This window comes from Dicentrarchus labrax, unplaced genomic scaffold (genome assembly GCF_905237075.1).
Source record: "Dicentrarchus labrax unplaced genomic scaffold, dlabrax2021, whole genome shotgun sequence".
Classification (NCBI taxonomy): Eukaryota; Metazoa; Chordata; class Actinopteri; family Moronidae; genus Dicentrarchus; species Dicentrarchus labrax.
In genome coordinates this window covers 3,588,555-3,613,549 of record NW_026136713.1, presented here as the reverse complement: position 1 = coordinate 3,613,549, position 24,995 = coordinate 3,588,555, and the positions used below count along the sequence as shown (strand labels likewise).

Sequence of the window (24,995 nt, the reverse complement as noted above, 5' to 3'; positions counted from 1 at the left end):
CATTGTTCACCTTTGTTCCTTTTTCGACAGACTTTCATTTGCTCATTTTTATTCCATTTATTTTTCTATAACACTGCCAGGTCATTAACTGTGGAGCCCTAAATAGGACAGAAATAATTTAAAAGTGTTTCTCTCTGATCACCAGAGGCTCGGACCCTCTCATGGAGAGGGGTAATTATTAAGAAGGAACAGGATGTAATTCTGAAGAGATTCAGGGTATTCAGGGTAATTAATTACATTGGTCATATGTCTACCTTCTCCAGTTTTGGAGCGCTGTTGTACATCTCCAGGTCAAAGTAGAGAGGAGCTTTGAGGAGGAGGCTCACCTTCCTTGCATCTGCTGAGTACTGCAGGTCAGTGAGGGGAGAAAAACCCACAATCAGCATTAGAAAAAAGTGTACAGTATATTACATTTAACAATATGTAATATCAGTGTTATAAAGTGTGTTACGTAAACCTTGGCTGGGTACCTTGGCCAGCAGCTGTGGCAGTATGGGGATGAAGTGTGTGGTGATACGTCTCCTGTCCTGCTCCTGGACCTTCCTATCCTTCATACTCAGGATCTAATCCCACGGAAACAGGACAAAAAGCATTCAGATATCATGAGGGTGTGTGTGTGTGTGTGTGTGTGTGTGTGTGTGTGTGTGTGTGTGTGTGTGTGGTGTGTGTGTGTGTGTGTGTGTGTGTTCCTATGTGTTCAAAGTAATGTGACCACAAATGAGTAAATTACCCACATAAAAAACATTGCAAATATTTGAAGCTGAAAAATGTAACTTGTATCTTAAAAAAGGATCACTGAGCTGTCTTTCTTAAAATGGGATGAAGCTCGAGACTGAGGTAACCAAAAAACAAATGTGTGAGATCTGCAATGAAAAAAGGAATGCTAGTGTTTGCACAGATGATTCAGACTGATGTTGTGTATCTAATTTATTCATGTTTAGTGTCAGGAAGTTGCAGAAGATTGTAGCTTTAAAACTCTTTAACTTTTTGTATGATAGGTACATTTGAAGTACAAACAAAGAATGACATTTCTCTCGCCCCCGCGCTCGGCTGCTCCTGAAAACAAACTACAGAGAATTATCATGCGTTTGCCTGTCACCACCTTCTTGCCCTGAGTTCTCCCAACAGGTGCGGTTGCGTGTGCCGCCTGTCTGATGGCGCACATCATCAGCTCTATGAGAGGCCCCTCCTCTTCATACATCAGACCTGACAACACAGACAGGTGCAGAACTGAGTGGGTGGTGGTTGAGAGTACACAATGCACAGACAGCTATGGAGCAACACGAGAGTTATGAAAATCATTATGGTGCATCGGTGTTAAACTGAGTGACTCTGTGCACTGACAGCGCTAGGATTTGTTGTGGTGCGTCTTCCTCACCATCGTCCTGTAGCAGGAAGGCCGTCATAGTCTCCCAGTCTCTCAGCTCAGACCCTGCCACACCCCACAGACTATCCACCAGGTACGCCCCATGCTCATGGAACTGTCAAGTGAATGGATTGCTTTAAAGCTGGGATAGGTATTAGATAGTATTTCTGAGTTCCATAATAACCTTTCAGCATATTGTAATTCAAGTGGTCGGAGAGATAATTAGACTTCTGCCCCTGCTCTTGGCTGTTTTCAGGCTTTACAAAATCAAGCTCATGTTGGGAGACTTATGCCAATCACAGGTCATTTCAGAGAGAGGGCGTTCCTATTGGTTGTTCTAAAAATGCAGATATGTGTGCATGTCCCTTCAGACGGCGAAAGCCCAGTCTCGCACAGCCACATGTATCTCAACACTTTTAGCACTGCGCTAACCAGAGCATGTGAGCAGAGCATGCCTTATCTCCTGCTCCAGTTTCGCTTCAGTATGTGTGTGTCTACCACTGGTACCACTGTAGGTGTCATTCATTATCAATATGTGCACGAGTGAGCCTGGCTGTTTATATCACAAGCGTAACCGACTCCCTTCCTTGCTACCATCGTTCAACTTGTGTGTTTGGTGGGAGTCTTAGTGGAGCGGTATGTGGCAGCATAGAGAGACTGTGTTCAAACCACCTGCTCAGCTTTAACTCCACTGCACAGTTGTCAAACACCAAACACGGTGTGTATGTATGTATGTATGTATGTATGTATGTATGTTACTCATGACATAATGCGTGGTTCACAGTTGAAACTCTATAAAAATGTTCAGTAAGTCATGTTCTCCAACTTTCAGTGTACAGAGCTGGAGACTTGAGATTTGGACTTATGGGAAAACAGTAATAGAGGAGAGGAGACTTGACTTGGTGACCCATAAATATTAATAATTAATATTAAACAAGAGCAAAAACATGATTTGGACAGCATATTGTCATGGTTAGTCAATTTTATAAATGAAAAAAATAATGGCAAATAATGAAACGAGGCCAAACAAAACACTACCTCGCTCTGGATGTAGAAGGAGATGAGGATTTGAAAGAAGGCTGCATTGTCACTTTTATCATTCTCTTCGTTGTCACTGGCAATCACCCCTTTCAGCCTGACACACACGACAAAACTATTTTCAAATCATATCAACCAAAAGTAAAGAAATGAATGGGGGATGGAAAAGAAAAGTGAAAATGTACTTGTTGTACAGGAAGCCCCCGGCTGCAGATGCGAGGCCTCTGTGTGAAGCATAAACCAGGGGATAAATATGGCCACACTCGTCTTCTCTCAGGCCTTCTTCTGTCCCCCTGCAAGTGCACACACATGAACAGTTAGAGCTCAACAAAGTTGGTTACAGAGTTGTTCCGATACCAGCATCGGAAATTCCTCCAATGCTGGTTTTTTAATGATATTAACATTTATTTCATATAATTTAACAGACCTTCAATAACATCCATTGAGATTTCTGAATGTCATTACCACATTTACCTCTCTCTGACTAATTAATCTTAAAAACATCTAATTTACTTGAGTCAGTGGTGTGAGATGGTGGCCAACGTGAGAGATCACGACTCGCTCTGTGAATCATCAGCATTCATGACAAAGAAGTGTTATCGCAGTTATGAGTAACCATTACATTTCTATTAATGGGAAATTATCTAATTATTGAGAGACTGGACAACCAGGGTTTATTTGCTCAGTTTCTTATAAAGAGATTTGACGCAAAAGCCTTTAACCTTGAAACTAACACCACCTATATGAAGCAATATCGTACCAAAGACGAAAGACTAACTGAATAAAATACTTGGATAGCATTATTACCAATGCTTTAAATTGCATATGAATAGAACATTTCTGTGCGAAGAAGAAAAACAGGCACTTGAAATTGTATCAGTCAAATTGACCATATTTGGTATTCTTTGATCTATTAAAATGAAATTCCTGCACTGTATGTTGCAGATAGTGGCACAGAGAAGCCACCAGAGACAGAGAAACCCCTCACTGTTGGATCAGCAGTAACAGATTGACCACTTCCACTGCCACGTCTGGGTCCTTGTCCAGCACCATGCTGAGCATCCTCTCCTAAACACACACACACACACACACACACAAGCATAAAGACATTCAGATATGCCACGGCGCACACACACACACACACACACACACACACACACGCACAATCATGCCAGCAGACAGACATAAAAGTGACACACAAATATGAGTAAATGTACACACACCCACAGACATGCATGCACACCCACTGATTAGGCTCTAAGCTAAGCCATGGCATGAAAACCATTCATCTGCTGCAGCACATGTGGCTTAGGAAGGTTTTTATGTGTTTGATAAGAGCTTATTAACCATCAGTAATTGGCAGCAATTAGCGCACCCAGACACACGCCCAGACAAAGGAAGAGACCATAACACCAAACAGGAATGGTGGAAAAAGAACAAAACTAAAAAGGCAGAAAAATAAGGGGAGGGGGCACAAAATTCTAGAAAGAGAGACAGAGGCAGGCAAGAAAATAGAAACAATACAATAAGCTGAAACAATAGATTAAAGAGATGTTCAGGCAGGCAGGCAGACAGACAGACAGACAGACAGACAGACAGACAGACAGACAGGAGGGAAAAAGGAGGAAGAAAAGAGGCATTAAATAAGGTGCGAGTCCGATCCAGAGGGATGCCTCACTTTAAATCTACTGGTGAAAAGCTCCAGGCGGCCAATGAATTCCTTCTCCTGGTACAGACCCTGCAGGGCACGCACACACTGCAGACGCACCGGACTTTGCTGAGGGAAAGAAGAAGAGAGTACAGTAACACCCACTCCATAACCTGCATGCAGACTGTTCATAGTGGACATTTCTCTTTGTGTGAGTAAGTGTCTGTGGATCCTTCCAGTGTCTGTCTGCACATTTTCCAAACAGTGTCTTGTGTGTGGGGCCTTCATATCAAGCATTAATATAAAATAAAGCGCTGCTCAATTTAGAATGCTCAAATCCCTATACGCTGCAGTCCTCGTCATTGCTATCTCCACTGCTGGCCTGTGTGAGAGCTGCAGACAGACAGCTGCTACCTCTGTGACACATTGGTGATGCCTGCGATGATTATTACACTTCACTTTGTACTGTCTAATCCTTGTGTATGCATTTACCTTATCATGCAGGGTCCATCCCAGGTATTTAAGACATCCATCATTGAGGAAGTCTTCAGGGTCCATTTTCAGCCACATGCCTAACTCCTCAATGCAAGTTGCCCGGATCTCAGGCAGCCGGTCCCGGTAACGGTGCACAAACACACCGCGGAACGTGGCGTTCATCATGGAGGATATCTCCTCTCTGTTCTCCTGCAGCTACAACACACAAACATGAAACACAGGCATATAAACATGCAAAAAAAAGACTGAAATCCTCAAATTAAACTTCACCATTTTCTCATCAGTCTATATCATTCTAGAGATCAATATCTATCAGTGAGGGTGAGAGTACATAGTTAATGTCACATTGTCATCATGGACACAAAACAACATACAAAAGCATCCTTTGTTTTACTACTAACGCTACTTATCTTAATATTAACACTTAGAGCGTGCACTGCCTGTTCCCCCAGATATAAAGTACCTTTATACTTTCATACTGTAGTCTTAATATCTCCACATTTTTGTATCTTTTCTACATAAGAACTGACCAACTCTATCACCCAGGCTCTCGCTACTAAAAAATAATTGAATTTAAGAAGGTTTACATGCTATAAATGTTTTAAATATGTATATTTCAGTTTTATCACTTGGAGCAATTCAAAGACATTGGCCCTCAGCACTGTCCTGTGTATCCTTTCCTCTATAAGATACACTTTTTTCTATAAATCAATGTCTTTTATGTTCTGACCTGCATGCTTAGTATGTCAAAGTGGCTGCTTGTCTGCACTCGGGCCAGTGTTTATCTGTGTAAGTGTCACCTCGCTGATGGTGGCCTGCAGCTCCTCCAGTCTGCCAGGGGCTCTGTCATGCGGCCTCTTGCTGTTCTCCATGTCGTATCGCCGCTGGGTGGTCTGCAGCTGAACAGACACTACCACAGCTACTTCCACCAACCCAGTCATCAGCTTCATGGCTAATAAGAGAATAACATACAGACTGACAAGGCTAGATGGTACTGACAAAATACAGTATATAAAGGGGGTCGATCGGAGGGGGAGAGACAGAGGAATGTTGCACACAATAGGTACAGTACAGTCACAGTCCACATTTACACAGCAGATTATCTATGATGTGTCATAGAAATCCTCAACAACAATAGTGTGTCCAATAGTTACAGTAACTGTTCATTTTCTACAGTATAAAAAGTAAATGCTTTTAAATATTGTACAGTAATTAACAGCCTAATCACATTATGGATAAGCTGTTCATTTTGTTTTGTGGTTTGGTTGAATGGAGGGGAGAGATCCAATGGATGAGCAGAGGTTTCAAAAGAAAACAAAAGCAAGCTATACAGGAGGAGTACATTGAGGAGTACAAAAACAAAAGAACTACACTAGCAGCTAAGACAGATGTCAGCTGAATAGAGCAGTTTCTTCTTCCTCCCTGACAAGCAGTAGAAGATTCTCCAGTATCATGGACATGGAAGTGCAAGTTTTCACCCCTATCAAAAACTGCAGTTCCCGTGTGTGTGTGTGTGTGTGTGTGTGTGTGTGTGTGTGTGTGTGTGTGTGTGTGTGTGTGTGTGTGTGTGTGTGTATATATATATACACTTTTCTGACTGTACTGTACTGGTATGCTTACCAAGCAGGGTACTGGTGTGTCTGAAGGCTCTGACCTGGGAGTCAGACAGGCCAGTGAGCAGTGCCAGCAGGGAGGGGAACAGGCGCTCGTCATAAATGAGGCTATTCCGACAAGAGCGTACCAGAACACGAGCAAACTCGCACAGGCCGGCTTTGAAACGCTTCAGCTGGGGGCCTGGAGTGCACAGAGGGTAGTTCACTGAATCCTAGAGGATGAAAGGAACCAAAAATATAATGGAAGAAACCTATTACACTGTGCTTGGTAGAGCTATTTGAGGCAGAAGCCTCTGGTTTGCTCGGCTAATGACAATTACATCAGTGGCAAAACAAAGTGATTAGCTCATTAATGTGTCCATTTATCAGCTTTAGATTTTAATTAGTGTGTTCCATCACACTGTAGCCCCTACTTCGGATTATAATCTCCTGGGATACGGAGGTTGTTTGACTTTCTCAGCAAATTCCAGTAAGATTATTACAAGTGCGAAGGGAAGACAAACACAAGGAACTAGATTAAAAATGTGTAAGAATAATCTTTTAATATTTTTAGGATTTTTAAAAACAAATCTAAACTATGTCTGAATTAGTTTTTTCTCACCTCATTGAATTCTTTGGTTAATGTGCCGATGATCTCAGCATTCTGCATGCTGTCAAACATCTCTCTGCTAACCACGCCTGGACAAAGAATGAAACGTTAACATAATGTTCCACATTAGGAAATAAAGTGAAATAAACAACAAACATAGATAAATGTAATAATACATGAATTCTGGTTCTTCTATTTGACCCAAAAATTAAAGTACATGCTATGATTTCTTCTCATTTTCATTCTACTCTCACAAAATATTGATATGGTGTGTTGTCAATAGACAGAAGATTAACACAGCTCCTGGACAGAGCATCGTTACCATACTGGCTGATCAATAGTTGACTGCTGATCTTTGCCTAAACTGAAATTGGAAAGATAATCTCTTGAACTTTGATCCCCACCCCTCATCTCGTGGGCTTTGCTGTTGACCTCTGACCTTTGCATCCGCAGGACTGAACAATGAAGTTGATGAGCACCAGCAGCCCCGCCTCTCGGCTTCGCTTGTAGCTGTCCAGCCACTCATCCACCACCGTCTACAGATTGACAGGGAGATAGCAGCCAATGTGAACGCTGGGCTCAGATCAAAGGGCAGATGGATATAATAACAATATATCAATTGAATAACATTATGGATGCCAGCATTAACCTTTCTTCCTTCCACTGGCCCTTCATGTTTTTCTCAGTAACATGTGTGGGTCTGAATCCCCCACTTTCTCTCCCGCCTATATTTTCTGCACATTGTAAATTCCAGTTTTATTCACAATCTCCTTTGCATAATCGTTTTTGGCAACCATAAACACATAAGAAAAGACACTACTTTAGAACATCTGTTGTGTTGATAATAACAGTGTAACAGTATATCTTAAGTGTAATAAATTGGAAATGTAGAAGAAGCATGGAGTAACATTTAGCCAAGACCTGAGAAACCTTTGTGTAACAGAGTAAAATTTCATGAACAGCAGTTTGCCAGATTTGCTGAATGTGTTGTATGAAAGTGGGCCTTCACCCAGAATCACCATCTGCATTGTCTTGCTGCTCTATACTGTAGTGACAGACCCTTTTTATTGCTGCTCACCACACTTTTTTGTCTGTCTATTGTTATGTGGTCCTTCTTTTCTAGTCTTTAACCAGGAGAGACTGGGCACAGCACAACAATGGTTGGGATGGACACATGCTGTCAATCATTGACTACACAACCCAGTAAAAACACTTTTTCCTCTTCGCGTATCAAAGGCAATTCTGTAGGGTCACATCAGTCAGCCACTGACAGCTGATGATAATCTCTCATTGTCGGCTCTTAGAGCCTTGTTTCTCTTCCTATTACACATGCCTCCTTCAGCACCTCCCTCCCTTCATGTGTTTATCTCTGCAACCCCTTCCCCCTTCCCTCTATGCTCTTCAGCTAAGGGTTTGCTCACCACCATGGCACTCTTTCCAGAGCGGACAGCATCATAGATATCCTCTGCACTGATGCCCTGGTTGCCCTGGTTCACTCTCGTCGCAGGTGTAGGAGAGGCCTGCTTGCGTGTCCCCCGGGAGTGCTGCTGCTGCAGGGAGGTGTCTGGTGGAGTGGGGATGGGGCTACTACTGGGGCTGGACGTCGCCCTCAATGTAGCTTTACGTCTGGGTCTCTTGGGTGGCTTGAGATGAAAGAGAGATGGGAGGGCAGCTAAGCGGGGGATTTGAAGTGAATTGATGTAGTCGAGTGCGTTAGTGGTAGCCATGGAAAGATAAGGTGTAGGTTTGAATCGAACATCCACCACAGTGTTGCCGTTGTTATGAGTCGGGTTAAGCCTGTTTGATCTTTCTGATAAAGAATAATAGAATTAATGATATAAAAAACAAACTTAGACAAGGTTATAGCCTTGATCTACTCCCTTATGAATAATATAAATCAATGAACTGTTTCGAGTGAGAACAATATAATTTACCTGAGGTCCAGGCACTGCTTGCTTTCTCCGCTTTGTGACTTTAATGGTAGCGCCATAGTCACTGCCAGAATCTGAGGAGTCATCAAACTCCTCAACACTAACAGACAAGTAAGAAAAATGAATCAAGACCAATCTTAGCATCAAAATTAATAAATAATTATTACTCAGGCCAACAATACATCAGAGTCGGGCAGGTATCCTCATTTACCTGTCCAATACTGAGTCTCCACTTGCCATTTTAGGGTCAAAGAGGATCCACTGACTGTCAGATTGTCTCAGCAGAGAGACCTACAGCAGGAGGGGACACTGAATTAACTACAAGGCTAACACAAGCTAACACAGCTAACATTACGTTACAGTAAAGAAACGTCCATTATCGGACTTATAACTATAATTCTATCACTTTTTATAAAGACATCTTATAAAACAGGTTTGAAAAGGCAATCTAGTCCGATTATAAGTGAGCTAACGTTATCTTAACTTTGTTAACATAAAGATCTCATTGTTGCTAAGGGACAAGACCCGTTAGCAGACCATCCCTTGAACACACAAAACTTTAGCTAACGTTACTACAGCGAAAACTGATCAATAATCATCATTAGTAAACTAACTTATACATGATTATTACCACCTGAATATTGATTACTGATCAGATATTGGCTTCTCGTCGCCGCCCTTCCCTCTCTTCGTGACCGGCAGAGACTCAAGGGCGCGCAAAGGTACGCAAAAGGATTCTGGACGCTGATTGGCCAGCGCCTCACCAGCTCAGAAGATGATTGGTCCTTTCAGAGGGTCACTTGATGATCATTGGTCATTCATTAAGCAGCGCTGCCATGCTGAATATAAGAGTACAATTCTTATATCAGTCATTTTACCTTCATGCTATATTTCTTCTAGAAGTTTCTACATTTGCTGTAATGTATTGTATTGTATCTGTAATCTGTCTGTCTGCTCTGTGTCTGTCTGTCTGTCTGTCCAGTTTGTAGGACCCTGAGGTGGTTGGCTCAGCTGCTCCCCGCCCCGCCACCGCAGGCTCCTCACCCTTCCCTCCCCTGATGGCCTCCCTCTGCACGGTCCATTGTTCTGTGTCTGACCAGCATAGTCAGCGAGCAGAGGGTGAGACACCACTTCCGGTCCGAACCTTCAAAATAAAATACTTACTGCCCCAGCTTCCCCATGTTGGTTAGTAAAAATGACACACGTATAAATCCTCAGTGGGACATGAGTCTTGAATATAATTTTATAAAATGATTATTTCCATTTTCCCCAATGTGTAATAATGATGCAAACTTAAAGATAAAAAAAAAAAGTCTAGTTGTATATTGTGCTCAACGCTGTCAGCAAGCAGCATCAGTGTCTTTTACCATTTATAGTAAAAGAAACCCTTTTCATATACATGTACATAAACTGTAGGCTACTTGTGAGAACGACATAGTTTCAACTAAATCTCAAATCTTCTGAAACTTAAATGAAAAATGTTAAAACGTCTGAAACCCGAGGAGATTATCCAGGAATAACCCATGTTTGCAGTTGATGTGATTTGGTTATGCAGCCTAGTTCCATGACCCTGTTCACACCCAGAGGTACAAACATTTTGAGCCCTCTAAGAAGTGTTTATCCTTCCGGCTCTTCCTGTCTGTCTCTGTGCCACACGTGCTCTCAAATTTGATGGAGGATCTGACACTACTCAACTTAAGTACAAAAACAGTAACACTGGCGGTTATAGTACTGGATTACAGTGAACCTTAAATCCCATTTTAATTTATTTGTGGTAGATCGTGATGGCAAATCTATCCCTTTAACCAATAATTCTGTTCTCCTAAAATGCAAAGATAACAGTTTATATGAATGGTTTGTATTGTCTTTTTACAGTTGATCAAATATAGGAATAAATACCAAAAAAGTGTTTAGAGGCTTAAACTGTGGCTATTTGACAGCCTTCACTAAATTAAATTTGGAATTAATGTTGTGGGACTGGTCATTTATATCTTTATATTATTTTATTCTCATGTTCAGTTTATTTAACTTCAGCAATCTTTTTTATTTTACTCTTATAAAATATTTGTGTCTTCATGAGAAATTGCTGTACAAACTTACTTGCCTTTGCTTTTATTTTGAAAACAGTCACCTTTCCGGTACTTTCCCGCTAACTCCTGTGAGCTTGGCGCAGTTCGGCTGTTAGATGAGGCTGAGGGACGGGAGTGCCCCATTCACGCTCCCTTTACATTGACGTACAGCAGCGGATCTCCCAGGAAGGACAAATTAACTGGAGACATACGTGTGATGTAAAAGAAAGAAAAAAATACTCAGACCGGATGCATCAGTTCATTACACTTATCGGGGAAAACTATGAGCGCTTTAAACGACTGACGGTTTGGGATACTACTCTTTTTACTTTTGCGTGCATTTAAACCGGCCGCTCATTAATTTATAAAAAGGTGCTGCACCCTCAGTCTGGTTTTTATATAAACCCGCCCGCTGCCCCAGCCTGCTGTCGTTTGTTCCTGCGGTGAAGATGGATACCCGGCTATGTTTCCCCAGGTACCCGCTGCTGGTGCTGCTCTGCTCGGTCTGTGCGCTGTCGGGGACCCGAAGCCCGGTGGCTGCTGCGGGGAGGAGCTGCGCCGACACCCGGCAGGTGTACGCGGAGAAGGGGTACAGCACAGGCACCGCACCGCTGACTCAAATCTCCGGTAAGACTCTGCATCGAGCCGGCGGAGGGGATAAATTACACCGTTCAGACAGTTTTCACGCAGAACCGCCAGGCAGTCATTTTAAAACATGTTTCTAATTCAAGTTTCTAATAAAAAATACATGTCGCAGCAGATCAGTAGGCGCGTCAGCATGCTCTAGTTAGTCTCAACAGGGACAAAAATACCCCTCTGCACATTAAGGTCACTGTAAACTCGCTGCCCAACACCACAGATAGACCACAGATAATCATGGGAATATTAATACTCGGCCGGACATTAATTTAAATAACAAACACACTCCAAGGCACGCCAGGAAAGTGAGATCTAAAAGTGCAAGGTGGCTCAAAACTCACTAATAAGCGGCAGAGACACAATGTGGGGAATATCATGGTGAGCTTTCCTCGGGAGAAATAACGCAGGGTGGTTTAAAACAAATTACACCCGCCCCCTCCTCCCCTCTGTGCTGTTTAAATAGGATGATTAAGGGGATGAGCAAATTGCCAACACCGGTGCAACAAAGAACCTCGCCCCTAATTAGTCTTTGCCTACTGGCCCACTGTTAAATCCCTGCATATACCCACAGGCTCTGTTCACCGGTGATAATCTTATCTGCTGAATGAAAAGATATCATGTGGATCACAAACAGTTTTGGAAAATGTGAAGTTTTGGTGGTGAGGGATGGGTGGGAGACAGGAGAGGAGAGGAGAGGAGAGGGGAGGGGAGGAGAGGAGAGGAGAGGGGAGGAGAGGGGAGGGGGAGAGTGGGTGGAAATTTGTTTAAATGTGAACGTCTGACAAAGTGAGAGGGAGCACAGGAGTGTCTGAAAATGTAGCCTACTTCATGGAGGTTCAGCTTTGCATGTAAATCAGTGAGAGGAGGAGTGTGTGTGTGTGTGTGTGTGTGTGTGTGTGTGTGTGTGTGTGTGTGTGTGTTACCCACAGGCAGACCTGGAGCATTCACAAAAAAAAAAGGTAATAATCTGAGTGAAATCTATGTTTGTGGAATTGCAGACCTCGCAGATCTCCTCTGTGTGAGGATTAATTTTGTGGCAATTCCGCTCTGTGTGTGAGTCACCCTTGTGAGACAACTGCAATATTGATTGACTGTGTGTGTGTGTGTGTGTGTGTGTGTGTGTGTGTGTGTGTGATGTATGCGCGCATTAGGCTATCACTGCCTGAGTCTTGGCTCACTGTCCCGTGGGCCAGGGGAGCAGATGGCTGGGAGAGCAAAGGATGAAGAGAGGCAGTTTAGAAATGGAAATAGAGGGATGAGAGAGGGCTAATAGTGAGACACTGAGAGAGAGAGAACAAAAGAGGCAGAGAGAAACATCAGCGAGGGTGGAGTTGGGGATGACACTTTTGACTGTAATAACAGCAGTAATATTCATGTTGGATGTAAAATTATAGAAACAAAGAATTCAAACCTTTTCCCCCCATTCAGAGTGCTGTGTTGTTTTTTTCTTTCTCCCCTCGTTGTCGTTTGCATATCATTACCTCTGACATATCAAACACCCAACCTGAGCTGACAAAGAAAGACAGATTGAAGCTGAATAATTCATGCAGGGAAATTACAATTTTCTATCACACCCTTATCTTTGATACGATTTCCCCACAGTAAATGAACAGACTGATGAGCGGAGGAATTGACTCTCACTAAAAACATCTGCTTTGACCTGGTAATAGACCTGCTGATGTTATTGGGAACAAGGGCTTGGTATTTGTGGAGGTATTAATAATAACTTTATTTGCATAGCAGCTCAAAGTGCCACACAAACCATGATTAGTGTGCAGGTTTAAAGCAGAAGCTTATAATTATACATTAAGTTGTGATTAAACCCAAATAATCAAATGTCTCCACATAGGTCTGTGAACATGTGTGATCCATCCTAACCTTTCTCTCTCTCCTGGCCTATTTTTACCTTCGGTCTTCCAGGTGAGCACCTGCGGCTCTGTCCTCAGGACTACACCTGCTGCTCCAGCCAGATGGAGGAGACGCTGGCCCTCCAGAGCGAGAGGGACTTCCTCAGAGCCATTGAAGAGAACAGCCAGTTCCTTTTGACTACTTTCACCCAGAGACACCGCAGGTTTGATGGTGAGACCCAGAAGCTTGTACAATTCTTAATCATGTTTAATGGGAACAATTTCTGGCTTGAAATTAGTAATTAAAAAGAAAAAAAAAAGGGGGGTATATATGAAGAAAATAAACTGCACTCTGCTTCTCCTCTCCTCTCCCTGTCTACAAAGCGAGTGGCGATGAGTGACAGCTGATTAAAAACTTATTTAGGATCTCCGCCTGCACAGTTCCTCTCAGATGGTCAGATATCTGAGCCAGAAAATTGACGGTGGAAGCTAAAAGCACAGCGATGCATACATATTGCAGAGAGCCTAGCATGGTTCTTATTTATGTTTAATCAAAACATAAGAGCTGCTGAAATTAAAGAAGTACTGCACTTTCATAAAGTAAAGACTTTTGAAACGCCACAGCCACAGAAGACATTATAAAAACAGTTTGTACGGGCTAAGTGGGACTAAACATGGCCGGTAAACTCACCTTCACGTATAAAATCGGTGGCCCTTTAAAACAAATGGTCAGTGTGGGAAACCTAGACAGCTTCAGTGACTGCGTTTTTAGAGAACTCAGCCCACGCTGTCTCATATTCTGTATGTATGGCTGCAGGTTTGTAGCAGCCGCAGCAAAGAGAGCTGAATTTACACTTTCCCCTCCTACCTGCTGTGGACTGCTATCACCTTTTTTTTTCTCCCTTCTCATCCTTTTATATAATGTACGCGATGAATCATTTAAAGACGCCAAAGGAGTGGGAGACTGCATGAGTCCTGAAGTCGTAAATAGAGTTCATGTTGTTAGACTCGTTTACCAGCGTGCAGGATCTGATGTAACTGTCCCCATGAGCTGTTAATATTGGAGGGGAGGGGGTGACTGAGCGCCTTTGTACGTAGAAACCTGGCTCAGATGTGAGAAATAAAGAAGGTGGGTGATATTTTAATATATATTAATGTCTAATCTCTGCTTTTCCTGTCTCTCTGCAGAGTTCTTCAGAGAGCTTATAGATTTGTCAGAGAAGTCTATGAACCAGATGTTTACCAAGACCTACGGACGGCTCTTCACCCAGAATGCACACGTCTTCCAGGAGCTGTTTGTGGAGCTGCGCAGATATTATTCTGGTTAGTTTAATCACTTTATCCACCTCACCTTAATCTTATGAGTTCAGATGGTCTGTGCAAAGTGTCGCCGTTTGGGTTGAATTTGCTGTGTAAAACAATGAAATCAGAGGCCAGAAAACCAAATTTCAGGAGACTATTATTCAGGCAAACCTGACTTTTGTAGTCTACGTGACCCTCTACCATCACTATGAGAGAATTAATAAATGCAGATGAGTTTGTCAGTAATGTTGATGATGATTCCTTGTTGCACTGGCAGTTTACTGTAGTTTTACCAGTGCACATCCCTGTCCTGGTGAATCCGCAGACGCTCTGGACAGCAGAACAGCGTCAGTATAGTCTTTGGAGGGGAAGTGAAATGCCAAGAAGAACTGGAGGAAAAAAGAGAGAGAGAGAGAATTGGAATCCCACGGATGACTGTTTCTATTTCTGTTCTGCATCGCTCTGTTTTGGCATGACAGCCGCTCGCTGGCGAGTCTGTCTGCAGGCTGTTGCTGCTTAGTCAACCTGTCTTTGTTTGCCAAACAACATGTATGGCTAATTTCAGGCTGTATAGTAGACTACAGATTGCAAAGTCGCATATTCAGAATCTGTCTGTCAGTTGACTAATGCACAGACACTGATAAGCACCCATTTTATAAAGGAAGAAATAAATATAAAATAAAAAAAATATATAAAACACAATATAGACAATCAGCAGACATCATCAAAGGTGCAAAAAAACATTGTTTTGTGTTGATCTCTCTTGGCTTTTATATTGTCAATATATATTTTTACTCTATTTCCTTACAATATCCTGTGGCAGCTCGCTCATAGCAGAGTGATACTACTGTGCATAAGGTACAACTACTTAGTGATAAAATTATATATAATTGGTACCCTCCCTTATGTCAGTCAAAATGTGTTGGACTGCTGGAAGGACTACTAAATGTGGTCAGCATAGTTAACTACATTTCAGCCATCTCCAAAACCATTGAAGTTAACTTGGTTTATCAATAACTATGTCCACCATTGTGGCCAACAATTACTTTGTATAACACATGTCAGACTAATTTGTTTCATCGTTAACGGTTTTCTTTCTTGACAAACCTTGAAACTGCATATAGTAGGAGCTAATCCACAGTGTGTTTGATGCTTCATCTGCCAGACTTTGCAGTGACCAGATAATGACTGACTTTTTGGTTTAAGGTGAACATACTTAGGTACTTGAATGTTGCAGAGCTGACAATTCCAGCAGTGGCCCCAAGCCAATCTCAGTTTGAGACCCCAGACTTACAGGAACGTGATTTTTGTGCTTACAGTTGCTCTTGTGTCCACAGGGGGCAGTGTAAGTCTGTCAGAGGTTCTCTCAGACTTCTGGTCCAGACTGGTGGAGCGAGTCTTCTCTCTGGTCAACCCCCAGTATCAGTTTAGTGAGGACTATCTGGAATGTGTCAGCAAACACGCCGAGCAGCTGCAACCATTTGGGGACGTGCCCCGCAAACTGCGTGTACAAGTACGTGTCTGATACGTCAACAAGGACAAAATAAATGGCTTTTATACAGCAAAATTGAATTTCCAATTATGCCTGACTGATTATGATTAATTAACTAATCTTATTGTGCTCTGTTTCCTTTTAAATTTAGGTGTCCAGGGCTTTCATTGCAGCCAGAGCTCTATCTCAGGGCCTGGCTACTGGTCGGGATATTGTTAATAAAGCAACAAAGGTGAGTTGTTCCTTGTGCTGTCGTCTGTTCTGGCAAGATTTTATAGAAAGAACTATACCCTTTCTAGCCTAAATATAAGAGTGAGGCCTTGAAATACAGGTTTTCCTGTATATATCCTTTTTATAAATATATATATATAGACTTACTCAAAACATAGTTGGATAGGGCTTCACAACCAAGAAACATAAATGTCTGTGGATTCACCTTATTTGTCTGCCTGCAGATAGTTTATAGAATATTTGTAACATTTGCTTTTCTGTAGATGTTTAACAGATTATCTATCTATATATATATATATATATATATATATCTGTATCTATATGCCTAAACCTAACCAAACCTTTATTTGTGAAAGTTAAACTGCTGAATTGCAACTAATAGCTGTTGAAATGTTACAAATACTATGTAATAGTATAGAATAAATCTGTAGGAAGATTATCCAAATAAAGTGGAACCAGCTTGGTTAATATAACCAGCAGCAAATGAGTGCTTTAGTCAGTAAAAGCTGGACTCAAATCATTCTTTTAATTATACATTTTTCTGTCATCTGTTATTTTACATTACAGTCCAAAGCCAAAAACATTTTCAGTTTTTTTTAAGAAAAATATAAAATTCTCCCATTTGAGCAGCTGAGACCAGGACACATTTTCCCTTTTTGCTTGAAAAGCTTCTAAAACCGTTATTCATTCATCAGCAGTTGCATTGAAATATTCTCGATTAATCAATAATAATAATTTCAGCTCTACTACATCTTGTCCCACAAATTACAGAATCGGATGCTAAAATACAGGCGCTTGTCTTCTGCTCATTGAAGGTCAAAGATCACCAACAACTCTTGTAGCCAACATGTCAGCTTTAAAGTACATTTATGTTTCTGTTAATGTAATTATTCTACTGCTGCTTTGTTTCCCAGCTGACTGCAGATTCAGAGTGTGTGCGGGGACTGATGCGTCAGTGGTACTGCCCTCTGTGTCGAGGCATGCCCTCGCTGCGGCCATGCCACTCCCTGTGCCTTAACGTGATGAAGGGCTGCTTAGCCAATCAGGGCGACCTGGACACTGAATGGAACAATTTCATTGGTGGGTGAGGGTAGGATGAAGGATACATCCCAATATGTTGTTGTTGTTGCTGTTGTTGTTTAGGTGGGTTTAGGATCAGGTGCTTGGCACATTTTATGATTTTTTTGGATTAGGTATATGATGTATTTCATTTATTGCACTTACATTAGATCCTTGAGGGAAAAGATGCAATGGGCCAAATAACATTTAAAAGGCTTTTGAATTACTATCATTATTAAATTGAGCATACCTAAAATTAAACTCCTTTTATTGCTCTCCGTCACTCATTTACCTTCACTTCCTTTTCCCCTAATGAATTCCTCCTCCATTAATCATTCATGCTTCTCTGCTCCTTCACAATTGATCTGTCTTCCTATGTTTCCTTTCCCCTTTCATCAAACCCATACGATCCTTCCCTTTTTTTCTCTTTTCATGTGCAGTGCTTCCTCTTACCTTTCATCACTCAATCCATGAGTACTCCACCCAAACCCATTTTACCCTCATGTACCCTTTTGTCCAACCACCATTCTCCTCCCTATTTTTCTCTTTATATGGTGTTGGCCTGCTTCCTAATCTAACCTCATACATAGATGTAAATCAAATTTTTTTAGCTGGTTAGCCAGTGAGAGATTCCAGACACAGAGGAACCATTGTCTTGATGTGTATCAGGCTCTTTTATAGGCTATCACTTTGCGTGCACTACCAGACAATGAGAATCTGGGTGAATGTAGTCATGGAAAACTTTATGACCCTTTCATCTCTATTTCTGTGTCTCCCACTATCCTCTACCAGATGCTCTGTACCAGGTTTCGGAGAAGTTGGAGGGGCCGTTCAACATGGAGCTTGCAGCCGACTCCATCTCTGTGAAAGTGTCGGAGGCCATCATGCACATGCAGGAAAATAGTGTCAGCATCTCGACAAAGGCAAGGGAGAGGGAACGAGTAGATGATGGGGAAACATTGATGTATTTTGTCATTGCTCTCCCAGGATAACATGCTGGCTGTTGTTCTATAATCTTGTTTATTGTTTGATTTTAAATTTTAATCTTCTTAATGAGACAGCATGCAGTTAAAATGACAGGAATTATACACAGAGAGCATGACAGCCGTACAGTAAGATTAAAACATGGCAGGCATCCCAGGAGCTAATCCACCAGAGAGACACCCACATCTGGTTAGAACTTGTGGTAGCAGTGCTTTAAGGAACAGACAGCTCTTTCCTTTACAGCTCAGCTTTATGTGTTTGCTGCCTTTCATTCAAGAGCGTACCATTTCAACAATATTATATTGGAAGTTTCCAGTTCCACTGCAACATTTTGTTATGTTTTGATTCGGAAGGAGTCCCCTTTGTCACACTAACACTAAGGTTACATTAAAAAATAATATGGGGCCTTTTGTGCTGTTTGGTGGCTCATTACACAGCTGTTCACATTGGTATTACATTGTTGTTGTTTACCTCAGGTGTTCCAAGGTTGTGGAAACCCCAGGCCAGCTCCAGGACGGTCCAAACGCTCACCCAAAGAGTCAGGGGGCAATAGGAGACCCTTCCGCACCTACAGCCCTGAGGAGAAACCCACCACTGCTGCAGGCACTAACCTGGACCGACTGGTGAGGAAGGAACATAGTAGCAGTTGCTTTTCATCTCTTTTTTATCTTATTTTTGAATATAGTGAATTTATAAGATATTTTTGGCCACATGGGGGCCAAACAAGCGCCAAACACAACATCGACATATTATTATCTTATTACGTTCTTGTGATGAACAGTTACAACTATAGCTGACACAGAGTAACATTAGCTGTCATTTGTGTTTCTGGCCAGTTGGTGAATATAAGACCAGTATTCACTCGCTTACTCTATCCGTCTGCCATGTGCTGCTGGGCAGGTAGGGTAGATAGGGTAGATAGAAAAACAACACTAATGAGAGCAGTGAGAGCGAAACAAAACATTAAAGTTGCCATAAAAACAAAACAATGGGTGCCCGGTGAGCTCAGTCGGCAGAGCTGGCAACCCATGTACGGAGTTGCTGCAGTGGCCCGGGTTCAAATCCGACCTGCGGCCCTTTGCTGCGTGCCATCCCCTCTCTCTCTGCCCCCCTCTCCTGTCTATCTTCGGCTATCACTATAATAAAGGCAATCAAAGGCCTTAAAAAACAAAACAATGAGCCAAAAGGAGGCAAAAACTCTCCATAAAGCTGAGGGAAGCTGCAGTCGGGTTATAATTATCTGTGGGTTCATCACCATGAGTAACTCCTACTGTGTATATATCAGGATTCAGACATGGCAATTGAGCAGAGAGCAAAGCAAAGACCAACAACAATAAAATAAGTCTAAGCTTGGTACAAGACACCATTAAAGGTTTTTTTTTGGGGGGGGGGGGGGGTCCTTATCCAAATTGGTCTAAGGAGAGAGATCGTTGTACACTGTCCAGACTGAAAAGCCCCCTTAGGCAAATTGTGGTATGTGATTTTTGGCTCTCAAAATACAATTTGACTTGAATAAAGAGTGCAGCGGTCAGATCCCAGAGTGTATTACTGTGTCCACAGAGTGGTCTTGCAAGCTAGAAGTGTTGGAAAATAAATGAAACCAAGAGCAGAGGAGAGGGAAAGAAGATTGGAGGTATTCACATCTATTTATAAAACATGAAAGACCTGCGGTTTAAGAACTGACCCAGAAAAAGTGTCATGTCAGTTTTTGACTTTGTCCAACGTCAGCACTGCAGCTTCAATATGCTTCTACAGCCAGCCATACCAAACAAGGATACTTTGAATCCAGGTCTGAGTCATAACCAATTTCTTTCCGCCTCCGCGCAGGTTACCGAGCTGAAGGAGCGACTGAGGCCCATGCGTGGCTTCTGGGTGTCCCTCCCACACACCATCTGCAACGATGAGAAGATGGCTGCCGACGTCACTAATGAGGACCGCTGCTGGAACGGGCAGACCCGGGGGAGGTGAGCGAGATCAGAGTGGAGGGCTGGAGGAGGAAGGGGGTTCGGTAGAGGTGGAGGAAGAGCGAGCGAGCGAGTGAGTGAGTGAGTGAGTGAGTGATGGTGCAGAGGTGGAAGGATGCAACAGATGGAACAGAGTTGATTTAATTTTGCCACCACCAGTCACCCACATGCTCTCTGCGTGGGTCTGCTTGCTTTTATGTACACAGATGCAGCCCAACACCACGTATCTGAGCTGATTTAGAGACGCTGTGCAGTCCTGCGTGTGTGTGAGTGTGATGTGAGAGAGAAAAAACATGTTTGCATAATGGATGATTTCGTGTCTGATGTTCCAGCTGCATTGGGCAACAGTTTAATGTGGAAACGCACCCTCCTTACCAGCAAAGTGGGACTGCAGCCAGACATGTGTTGGTATAAAATTAAGTAACTATAGTTACTTTGACCAAAATAATAACATCATATACTGTACATTACACTTATTGAGTACTAGAGTGGGATAGAGTACTAATTAATTAATTATCAGGACTTGTTGGAACATTGGTCAAAAAGTTTATTTGGGCCATTCAGATACATAGTTTTAAAAAAATTTGGTGAAACCTGTTTTGTAGATACAACAACAACAAACAGCCCTCCAGCAACAATCCCAAAAGGCTACACATTTAAAAACAAGACTAAAGCCATGCTCACAGTCCTGTAGAGGCAGCAGTGCTCTGAGCTAAATGCTCAGAATGACAATAACATGCCGACGCCAAGCAGGTATAATATTTGCCATTGTCTAAGATTTGCAAATTAGCACTAAATACAAAGTACAGCTGAGACTGACGGGAATGTCACTCGTCTTACAGATGTTTGGATAATAAGTCGCTACAGTTCATCCAGAGGGGGACATGAATGAATGTTTAGACCACAACTGGATTCAGACATTTTCCCCTGAACCAAAATGTCAACCTTATTGTGCCGCTATACAGGAAAAAGTCAGGGAATCACCGATGTCTGTGGGAATCATGGTCTGTAGACCATGAATTTTATGGCAACCAACCCAACACCTGTTGAGACATTTCAATGCGGACCAAAGTGGTGACTGAACAGCATGATCATCCCTAAAGCCATGCTGTTGTTTGGCTACATGTACTTCCATTTTTGAAGCGCAATACAAAAAGCTATCATGAGCTTTAAGCTTAAATAAGTCCAGGATGCCTACATTGCTGCAATGAAATGTCAGAAAGTGAATTCCCCTCAAGAAACCAGCCAGTTATTGCTGTGAAGATTATTAGGTTATTGTAAAAATATACTATGTACGCCTGTGGTGCGATACTCATTAATTGTGTGTCTGAGTTAAACCTCCCTGCTGTGGCTTCAAATGGCAGCAGGTTGCCTGGCGCTGCTTTAGAAAGATCTTTGTGGATCCTTGTCTGTGTTTTTGTTCGTGAACGCCTCCGTGTGTGTGTGTGTGCACACACTCAGGTACCTCCCGGATGTGACAGGCGACGGGCTGGTCAGCCAGATTAACAACCCCGAAGTGGAAGTGGACATTGCTAGACCAGATGTAAGGACCAGACAGCTGATCATGGAGCTGAGGGTGGTGACCAACAAACTGAGACACGCTCAGAGCGGACAGGACATGGACTTCATGGACAGTGAGTGTTGTTTATCTCATGGTCTGGGTGAATACTCGATTCTGATTGGCTGCACGGTCCATTAATTCCCAATAATGGACACCTTGTCGCACATTAACCCTTACACATGTCCTTAAAGGAGTATTAAGGGATGCAGTATCTGTATGTGTGAACACCATCAAAGAACTTATCCACTAAATTTGTATTAATTAACTTTCAATTTCCATTCAAGAGTCAAATCTTTGTCTTTGTTCCAGGTGAGGAGGGCAGTGGCTCAGGGGGTGGAGATCACGGTGAAAGGTACAATGATGATTGGCCAGGCTACGGGCCATACTCTCCCTCCAACAACAAACCTCCTCGTAACCCCGCGTCCAACCCCGCAAAGCCGCCCCGAGTGCGGGAAAAGAACGGGGCCAAGTGGAACAGAAACAACGGCCACGGGCGGGTCAGATCTGCAGCCAGCCAGCTCACTCTCTCCCTGGTTCCTTTGTTGTCTTTGCCTTTCATGGTCACTGTTGCCCCCATGTGGAGATAGCTGGTTATTACAGTCTGGAGGTTTTCTGTTTCTTGCTGGAGTTTCAAAGCACATTATGATGAGAAGAAAAAGAAAAAATGCCATTCCATTTGTTTACACCAGCAGAAAAAAATGAAGACAAAAACAGGTTAATTTAGCAATAATCAAAAACACCTGTTTACAGCACAAAATAAGTTAAAGTGAATATTTTTCCTACTGCCCAAGCCACAAAAGAAGAATTACCAGGCATTGACGATTACAAACAATACTTAATCAACAAGTACTGCCATTTTGTTTTAGTGCCATTTGTGAGGTGTTTGACCTATTGGAGTCTCGATGCTGAAGGGTGTGCAGTGCTGGAGCATATAAGCCTTGGGGGGTGAAAAAGAAACAAAACGGTCATGGGCTCATGGTTTGGTGGTCTGTGAGACGGAGATTAGTGGTGCCAGTTAATTACCGTGTAGTTTCGATGAGCAGCTGATTTGATCCGAGTGTGTTTGTTTGCTGCCTTTCTCATGAAACTAAGTTAATTCATTTCATTGATCTTGCTTTCAGTCCAGTTGTGGTTCATTTGGTTCATTTTTTTCCCCTATCTTGTGGAAGTAGTAAGATTTAATTTACTCTCTTAATTAAATCTCTGTATTTTGGCTTGGAGATTAAAAAAAGTCAATAGTATGACTCTTTAACCAAACAAGGGGCTTATTTTGAATGTACCTAAAGGCTCAAATTAATCTGTGGTTACTTGTGATGACAAGGGGTTGATTAATGTAATATATTGATGTGTTTAATTTATTTGTAATATAATATTTTATTGTTCCTATTGTTATGATTTATAAGGCAAGGTTTGAGACTTTTTATCTTTTAAAAGAAGTGTTTATCTTTAACTTTCTCTGGTACAAAAAGGAAAAATCAAGTTGTATTTATTAATACTTTTCGTAAAACCAATCACAACGAAACTCTTAATATTAGTATCATCACAACGCTGGGCTATAAGACCAGCTGGAGGTTTTTCTGGCGTTTTTAGCCTCAACCAGAGATTGTTAAGGAGCAATGTGTGTGAATGTGTGTGTTTTGTATGATGGTTTTATATTGTTTGTTCAGGTTTTAAGGTTCTAAGTTCATGTTGAGAAGATTTTGAGACGTTTTTTAATACCACGCTTTTCTACTTATTTTTCCTAAAAGCAACAGAAGACGATGAAAACAGTGAGCGAGCTCATGGTGTGATGTAAAATTGGATTGAATGCGGATGGAAAGACAAATGCTGTCAAGAACTGAGAGACGATGGCTCTTAATTTTCATATGCTGAATGTGTTTTGACGAAGATAAAATCAAAGAATATTCAAGAAGCAAAAACAAAACTCGGGAGGGGTGGAGAGCAGGACAGTGAACTAAATTAGTTTGACATTTTGGCAAAGGCATTTATTCCCTTGCAGAGAGTTAGATGATGAGATTTATATTCTGGTTATACTGTTCTGTACGGTAAATGTTTGCAGCTGGTTAGCTTAGCTTAGCATAAAGACTGGAAAAAGGGGAAACAACTAGCCTGGCTCTCTCCAAAGATAACAGCGCCTTTTAAAGCTCACTAATGAACACATTGTGGTTTTATGCAGGATTATGTGCTGGATTATTTCTTGGCTGGGAGCAGTTGCCAAATAACCTGTGACTTTAGGAAGTCACTGGTCTTGGCCAGGAAATAACCACGGCATATGAAGTGGCAAAATGTTGGTTTTATACTTGGATTTTTGTAAGAATTAAACCAGATATAAGGATCTGGTTGGCGAGCTTTGTCCGGTCGGCTAGCCCTTCCCCCTGTTTCCAGTTTTTATGCTTAGCTAAGTTAACCAGCTTCTCAAAATGTTGAACAATTTCTTAAAGATGATGAAAGTCGATCGATAGATCCCAAAAGAGAACAGCGATACAGACGGAGAGAATAAAAAGAATGTATAGATGCTGTGAAAGGACACTTTTCTGTTGAATGAGGAATTGTGAAATTCACTTTGCTGTAACAGAAGTACACTTCTAGCCAAATGGCTTATTGCACCTGTACAATACAAAAATTAGCAAGAGAAGGGTTTCATTTTGCCAAAAATATTTCCTACTTTTAATCACTTGGCATATGACTCGGCATGAGATTTTATTCTCTCAGGCGGCGTTCCTGGATAAAGAGAGGTTTAAAGCTTGGTGTCAATATTAATGAGGGATTCGTGGCAGCAATCTAAGTGTTTGAGTATTTATGTCAAATTTAATTTTGGAACGAAACCCTTCAAAGTCAGTGGGACCATGTACAAGACTTCACCACAATCACAGTATTATGTTGCACAACTACTAATGAAAGCAACAATATTCCACAGTATTTCTAAAGCAACAGTATTGTAATCATATGTGCTTTTGATGATCAGCAGTCAGATTAGGATGTGGTGGCTGCAATATTTCCATTGAATTTCAGGTTAAATTGTTCTTTAGTACAACCTCTCATCCATTCCCACCGCTCGCACATTCCTTTATGGTGAAAGTATAGCACAACTTTTTTCATGTTGTTGTAACAGTTTTTTGGTATCAAACAAGTGATATTTTCTGCTTCATTAAAAAAACTCAAGAAAA

At 41.9% G+C, this 24,995-nt stretch overlaps 2 protein-coding genes across 4 annotated transcripts in view; one reads left to right on the top strand and one right to left on the bottom strand.

Moving 5' to 3' along the window:
• The window catches only part of LOC127375224 (cohesin subunit SA-1), a 19,979-nt gene extending 8,118 nt beyond the window's left edge, over positions 1 to 11,861 (bottom strand). The window contains exons 1-18 of one of the 3 annotated variants that reach the window (XM_051421195.1): positions 11,730 to 11,756; positions 9,315 to 9,519; positions 8,892 to 8,971; positions 8,684 to 8,780; positions 8,171 to 8,392; positions 7,189 to 7,285; positions 6,762 to 6,838; positions 6,168 to 6,372; positions 5,348 to 5,499; positions 4,545 to 4,742; positions 4,083 to 4,181; positions 3,393 to 3,472; positions 2,590 to 2,697; positions 2,405 to 2,501; positions 1,379 to 1,481; positions 1,103 to 1,206; positions 471 to 563; positions 255 to 347 (exon numbers count right to left, since the gene is read on the bottom strand). In XM_051421195.1, the coding sequence (XP_051277155.1) occupies positions 255 to 347; positions 471 to 563; positions 1,103 to 1,206; positions 1,379 to 1,481; positions 2,405 to 2,501; positions 2,590 to 2,697; positions 3,393 to 3,472; positions 4,083 to 4,181; positions 4,545 to 4,742; positions 5,348 to 5,499; positions 6,168 to 6,372; positions 6,762 to 6,838; positions 7,189 to 7,285; positions 8,171 to 8,392; positions 8,684 to 8,780; positions 8,892 to 8,920 (1,854 nt within the window). In that variant the 5' untranslated portion in view covers positions 8,921 to 8,971; positions 9,315 to 9,519; positions 11,730 to 11,756. Of the gene's footprint in view, positions 1 to 254; positions 348 to 470; positions 564 to 1,102; positions 1,207 to 1,378; positions 1,482 to 2,404; positions 2,502 to 2,589; positions 2,698 to 3,392; positions 3,473 to 4,082; positions 4,182 to 4,544; positions 4,743 to 5,347; positions 5,500 to 6,167; positions 6,373 to 6,761; positions 6,839 to 7,153; positions 7,286 to 8,170; positions 8,393 to 8,683; positions 8,781 to 8,891; positions 8,972 to 9,314; positions 9,520 to 11,729 lie in introns of those variants that run through there. The other 2 variants (XM_051421194.1, XM_051421196.1) reach the window with 2 other exon arrangements.
• gpc2 (glypican 2) lies at positions 10,846 to 24,995 on the top strand. The gene is made up of 11 exons (XM_051421235.1): positions 10,846 to 11,376; positions 13,309 to 13,467; positions 14,424 to 14,558; positions 15,875 to 16,050; positions 16,181 to 16,261; positions 17,175 to 17,340; positions 18,112 to 18,242; positions 18,780 to 18,926; positions 20,131 to 20,267; positions 21,729 to 21,901; positions 22,138 to 24,995. The coding sequence occupies exons 1-11, from the start codon at positions 11,199 to 11,201 to the stop codon at positions 22,413 to 22,415; spliced, it is 1,761 nt and encodes a 586-aa protein (XP_051277195.1). The 5' UTR covers positions 10,846 to 11,198; the 3' UTR covers positions 22,416 to 24,995.